Genomic DNA, 6144 nt, shown 5'->3' on the forward strand with positions numbered 1-6144 from the left:
CATGCTCTGGGGAACATATGGGTGACTACAGTGGGAGTCTGTGCGGCTCGAGTCCGCATCCATTTACAACCACTATTCCCATGTAGCTGGTTTCAAGTCAAAAATGATTTATATTTAATCAGAACATTGAAAGCGACCCTAACTGGGGTGATCGCTACCACTTATGTTCCAATTTTTGGGGACAAAGAAAATTAAAGAAACCTGGTCATAGCCACGAAGCAAACAATCAATTAAAAAACATTTGGTGAAGGTTTCTACGGATTAATTTGGTGTAACCTGCAATGCACTTGAGCTTAACTGCAGAGAAAAGGACAAACAAAATGTGACTGCGACATTCACAAAGCAAGAGGAAAAGATATGAAGGATTAACGAGACATCCTATCAGCCTCAAAAAAAAAAAAAAGAAGTCTGCAATCAGTGGGAACACTCTTCCGATGCCATCAGGACTGAAAGCTACTTAAGTCGTCGAACCCTTGAGGAACCATCATGAACCGACTTCGAGGATTCATATTGCGAGGAAGCCATGGATCCATATGTTTGACAGAGGAGTGGCGCTCATTTCCTGCAGGCTGGCGTTTGCCACATGTGACAGGAGAAGGTAGGGCTCAGCTGGAAGTGAGGTTGAGCGGGAACCAGCCACTTCCCCTGGTTAGTGTCTTGTCCGTGCTGTCACAAGGCCTGCAGGAAAACATGCTTGGCTTGTCTCATCATGTCACCGTGAAGCTGGACGTCATGGTGGAGAGTGCTCTTTAGGGAAGCCCTCAGCGCCTCCGCTTCCTACAGGCCGAGACAACATGCAAGAGCGGCGTGAACATCTCAGCGGCACAAACGCGACGGGTAAAAAAAGAGAACTCTCCACGGACACTACACGCTGTTGCCACACATCATTATTTTTGTCATTTTTACAAGCGTCGGAAGAACAAAATTCTTGTTGGTCTTTACCACTGGTGCAAGACGTGTTGTCAATGTTAGAAATTAAATGTTTACAAATGTCGACTGGATTGTTGGACAGTTTGTCTCTGGGCAGTTGGTGTAGCTCAAAGACTCCTGCCATCCTGGTGTTGGGGGACACTGCTCCTGAGGAACAGAAACATCACAGCCACTATAAGGGAAAAATTGATGAATCAGCATTTGAAAAAGTCTTCTTGACAATATCATATCATGCTGTCACTGAGCCTTGGCATGCCGATCCAAGCCACGCTGTATGTACTGTCCTCACTTCGTATCTAATTTTGTCGTCTCCAACTGCTGCTCCAGGATCACTGTCCTGCGGCGCTCCTCTTGGTACTTCTGCTCTGCCTCCGAACACATCTGGTTTATCTCTTTCTCTCTGGAAGATTCAAATTGGGTCGTTTGTTTTAGAATCAAATATTAAGTACAAGACAAGCTTGTAAAGCTTTGGCAAACGCAGTAGATGCAGTATAAACAGGTATGGTGTATGAAAATGCAAATACAAAATCAACAATAAATGTCCCCACTGTATATGTAATATACAATATCTATAAAGTGGCTGATACAACCCTAAGTGTAACAGAGCAGAAAGAATGGGTGGAGTGAATGAAATTATACATATATACACAATGTAACATAGTAATTAGTAAATGTCCAGAGAGTAGTGACCAGTGATGTCCAATGGTGCAGCATTAAAAAATCCCTTTATACCTTAACAGAAAAGGGAACGGCAAGAATGATTTTCATTGTGGTTGTAGCTGATTTGTTATATGGCATAACATAAGTCTTTATATGAGGACCAAAAAAGACTAACAATGGATAATTTTCACACAATAAAAGCCCTTCATCGTTGATGAGCGCATCACATATAGATAATAGTAGCTGCAATCTCAGAGTCTGTACTCTGATATGGGTTTTTTGAATAACGTGTGAATTGTGCTGTTACGTATAAAGTTATATAAGTGGTGTTTTTCTGTGCTTTTCTGAGAAACGCGCAGAGAAAAAAAGAGAGAAATAAGATGGTAAATTATATATACACACACACACAAACACACACACACACACACATATATAAATATATATGTACATAGATATATATATGTACTTAGCTTACTTTGTCTGTAGTGTTTTAACCAGCTCTAGCAGTCTGTCCTTCTCCACGCAGAGGATTTTGTACTCATTACACTGGGTCATCAGTGCGCTCACATCTGCTGAACATTGTGGACATTTTGAGGAACTTAGATCCCTGAGAACAAAAGATACAAAGTTAAACATTATTTATTTATTTGTTCTTCATTAAAAAGTGGTGCACATTTGTACGATGACTTGATGTGAGGTACCAGTATAGTTCTTCACGGTATACAGTATACAGCACGGTATACAGGAATGGTAGAAAATAGAGAATCATTCTGTCCACTTACTTGAATTCTATACTACTCCCCACTGCAGGCAACACCAGTTTATGACCAAATTTAGATGCGGAACTGGAAAGAAGGTTGACAGGCAGTCACATTTACAGAAACCCCGGCGGAATACATTGACAAAACTGTACGACACCACACGTGGTCAATAATCTGATTACAAAGAGCCGCCCATTAGCCAGAGTAAATTATTAACCCACATTTGCAAGATAAGACATATGAAATCTGTGTTCCTTCAACAGATGTTTTAAGATGCACACAAGAATACAAGTTTGAAAGGAGTATTTGAGCAAACTAACAATATACCAACTTAAATTATTGTTTGGCATCAAGAGACTCAGCACACACACCCTGAAGATGGTTTTCTCTTGCTAATGTCGCCCTCTTCAGGGGAAACTTCTGAACTGCAGTTTGTTGTCTTGTGGCTGGTCTCTCCGTGCACGCCGTCTTCCTCCAAACACTGTTAACACACATTTAATAGTTTGGCAGATTTTTAAGCCGATCATGGTGAATCTCAAAGACAACACAGAACTTTTGTTTATTTTTTATTTTTTTACCTTGTCAGAGGTTTGATCTTTGAGCTTGGCCTCTTTCTCAGCAACTATCTGCCTAAGCTTCTGGATGAGAGCGTTGTGCTCCGAAGGCTTACTGCTCGACTGTTGTCTGAGGCTCTGATGGGACTCCGTGCTCTTTACATTCTGCTGTTGGCTGAGCCGTTTCAACACCGTCTGCATCTGGGTCTGCTGCTTCTGCCAGGGCCGAAAAGATAGGCAGCGGATAGGATAATCATCAGGAATTATCATAGTAAATCCTCCATTCTGTCATCTGTGGCTCATTTCAGCTCGTAAATATAAAGGTAGATCTCTGATTACTCATGTACTGTGACTGAGTTTAATGAGTGTCATTGTGACACCATAAATGAAAAGGTGGACAGGAATCATCAGTACACCTTATACTACTTTGAACATGAGATATAGAGACAGCACAAGACATAGGACGTTGAAGAACATGAATATAATTGGGTGTATCTCATCTAATGCCTTACCAACAGCGCATCCACAAGCTCGTCATCATGTTTGCCCTTCTCCAGCAGTGTGGAGATCTGTGCCTTCAGAGTCTTCACTTCACTAGACAGAGACTTGTTCCTGGCCTTAGAGGCTTCCAGCTTTTTCTTCACATCCTCGTGTTCTTTCACGAGGGCCTCGTAGTCCAGTGAGATCCTCTGTTGCGGAAGGACAGTGTTGCAGATGGGCAACGTCTAGTCTATAGTGACAAATAATACTTCCTGTAGTTATGTACACACCTCAAACGCCTCCCTCTTCTCCTTCTCCCTGGCACGGATGAAGCTGAGGTTTCTGTCTTGTGGAGGCGTTTTCTGAAAGAAACCTAGGAACTCCTCATCTTCACTCACGACACTTGACTGTCTCTGTGCGGTCGACTGGTTGAGCTGCTGCTCGAGGTCCCGCACCTGTTGAATGATTCCAAATGTTGTTCGGGCTAAATTCAGGTAAGTGTCTGCGCTTATATCTGCACTGTTGTCTTTTTGCAAAGCACATTATAAACTTTAATTACCTTTAAGAAGCATTTTATGTTTGATGTGTCTCATTTTATATTCAGCTTACCCGTGCCTGAAGAGCCAGTATCTGCTGTGACCGACCTCTAAAGTTCCCGGGGCAGCTCAGTAATTGCTGAAGGTTGACCTCCTCTCCAACCTCACTCATCAACACCTGTGGATGAGAGTCCAGAACTCACTGCGATATGTCACAGAACTATGAGACTTGGAGAAATTAAGACACCAGGAAGGAACAGAAAAGACAAGCGTTACCTTCTGAGCTACTTTCAGCTCCTGTTTTGCGGACTGAACCTGGTTGCGATATTCAGTCACTTTCAGCTGGGCAGCTGCTAATTTTTCCTGCAGAGATCTGACCACTGGACTTTCCTGCTTTTGGGAGTATGTTATGAATGAGTCTGACTGGACTGTCATCACTTGGGTTAGGGAGACAAAATATTATTTTGATTATTTTCAGGCCAGTTTACCTCGCAGTCTTCAGATGATTTCTTATCCAGAGATTTTGTGTCAATCTTCTGCCCAGATACAGAGTGAAGCGAAGAAGCCTGTAGCTACCAAAAGAAGCATAATATCACAATTAATGTGCTATTTTCTCAGAAGATATATATGTCAAACATACGTCGCGCAGGCAAAGTGTGAATATTACATAGAAGACTGCTAATTTTTGATGAAAATAGCTGCTAGTCTTAATTTGTCCAGTGTTTTAATAAGAAGTGGACAGAACACAACACTGAAACCTGGGACTAAACAGTAGACAGCAACGTGCCTCCAAATTTAGTTGTTCTTCTTCTGCACTAAAACAAATGGAGTCTGGGTTATTATTCTTACTGCAGTTACTGGTCCAACCCACTCGAGATCAAACTGGGCTGAATGTGGCCCCCAAACTAAAATGAGTTTGACACCCCAGACTTAAATTCAGCAAATCAAATGAAGCAAAATGCAAAACCTTACCTCTTTCTCTAGCTCTTTGATTCTGTTACTATTTTGCTTGGATTTGATCTTCTCTTGCTCGATTTCAGCAGTTAGCTCTCTGTTCTTCTTGGACAGCTCAACAATCTTTGTGGCAGCTACAGCTCCCGCCAAACCTGACGTGCCTGAGTGAATGAAACGAAGAGGCTGTGACGCACCTGCAACATTGCTGGACATAAAAATAAAATGTACGCCATTGTACCTGCTAATGCCAGCCTTTCCTCGTCTCTTTTCTTCTTCAGGTGTTTAATTTCAAAATCCTTTTCTCTCAGGAGTTTAAAGAGTCGCCCATTTTCATCCTTTAGCTCTCTCAGCTGGTCTAGTAACGTCTGATTTTCATTCTGCAACAGCCTATAAGGAGGCAGTTAAAATTAACACAAAAGTGCAGCACATGACTGCCAGACCATCAGAGGCTTATACAAGGAAGATAACAAAGGTTTCCAACATTAAATACTGTCCTTGTCATATTATGCTTTTATCTAATGGTTGAAGTCGACTCACCTGTCTTGTTCAGCCTGAATACCTTGCATAGATAGATCCATGTCATCCTGGGTATTAATGTCATCAGCCTTGTCCGGCGCTTTCTCCTTTTTCCTATCCAGTTTTCTTTTCTCTTGCTGCTTTTGTAGTTCTTGAAACTGAAGCCTCAAGTCATTTATTTGTTCGTCTTGCTCCATGGCCTGTGGTTTATAGAATGGAGAGAAAAATAATGATCTTACAAATGAGGGGCATTGACATAGGAAATCAGTTGATACTGGGACAAAATATTGTGTTATATCATACGTACTCATTTGGGATTTGTGCCCAGTAGCCTAATTGAGTGAAGTGCAGTTTAAAGTAACTCAGTGCTTGTGACAGCCAAGACAGAGGCCGTTTTTTTTATAACCACATTGTTATTGTTAATTTGGGCAGAAGTCCAAGCAGAGTGAAGCCACCAGTTATATAAAGCCCCGAGGAGTCATCGAGATCCGGATGTTTATGATCATGTGAGTGATTATAAATAAGTATGGGTCTCTCTGAAATCTTCGTACTACTACTACTAAGGCTTGTAGATAGAGCAATGACTCACCTGTCATTTATCCAATTGCCGTCCTTGTCCATAAAGTAGTTACGAAAGGCACTTCATCGTTTTGTGTACCAGGTGAACGAACTCCTTCCTCCTTGATTGCGACGCTTTAGTATCCATAGCAACATCCGGCCTGAGATCTGGGAAGAAGATCTCGCGGGAGTAGT

The 6144-nt window shown here is 41.9% G+C and overlaps 1 protein-coding gene across 3 annotated transcripts; it reads right to left on the minus strand.

Annotated features, from left to right (window-relative positions):
• Positions 1–869: 869 nt before the first annotated feature.
• ccdc13 (coiled-coil domain containing 13) lies at positions 870–6109 on the minus strand. 3 transcript variants are annotated; one of them, XM_047588900.1, is made up of 15 exons: positions 5981–6109; positions 5413–5591; positions 5114–5262; positions 4894–5036; positions 4410–4493; positions 4198–4314; positions 3995–4099; positions 3676–3840; positions 3418–3594; positions 2930–3121; positions 2723–2832; positions 2373–2435; positions 2066–2197; positions 1220–1330; positions 870–1102 (listed from the first exon to the last, which is right to left on the minus strand). In XM_047588900.1, exons 2-15 carry the CDS (start codon positions 5586–5588, stop codon positions 976–978), a joined length of 1851 nt encoding a protein of 616 aa, XP_047444856.1. In that variant the 5' UTR covers positions 5589–5591; positions 5981–6109; the 3' UTR covers positions 870–975. The 3 variants fall into 3 exon arrangements, with proteins under 3 accessions (XP_047444856.1, XP_047444857.1, XP_047444858.1); XM_047588901.1 differs by having other exon boundaries at positions 4198–4311; positions 5981–6108; XM_047588902.1 differs by having other exon boundaries at positions 870–1077; positions 5981–6107.
• Between the last annotated feature and the right edge of the window lie 35 nt (positions 6110–6144).

Source organism: Mugil cephalus, chromosome 7 (genome assembly GCF_022458985.1).
Source record: "Mugil cephalus isolate CIBA_MC_2020 chromosome 7, CIBA_Mcephalus_1.1, whole genome shotgun sequence".
NCBI lineage: Eukaryota > Metazoa > Chordata > Actinopteri > Mugiliformes > Mugilidae > Mugil > Mugil cephalus.

Excerpts from the sequence above, each read along its gene's own strand:
- ccdc13 (XM_047588900.1), bottom strand. The coding sequence starts at position 5,588 with ATGGAGCAAGACGAACAAATAAATGACTTGAGGCTTCAGTTTCAAGAA. Across the intron at positions 4,315-4,409 it reads AATCATCTGAAGACTGCGAG|CAGGAAAGTCCAGTGGTCAG; the intron begins GTAAACTGGCCT and ends TACTCCCAAAAG. Across the intron at positions 2,833-2,929 it reads AAGATCAAACCTCTGACAAG|TGTTTGGAGGAAGACGGCGT; the intron begins GTAAAAAAATAA and ends GTGTGTTAACAG.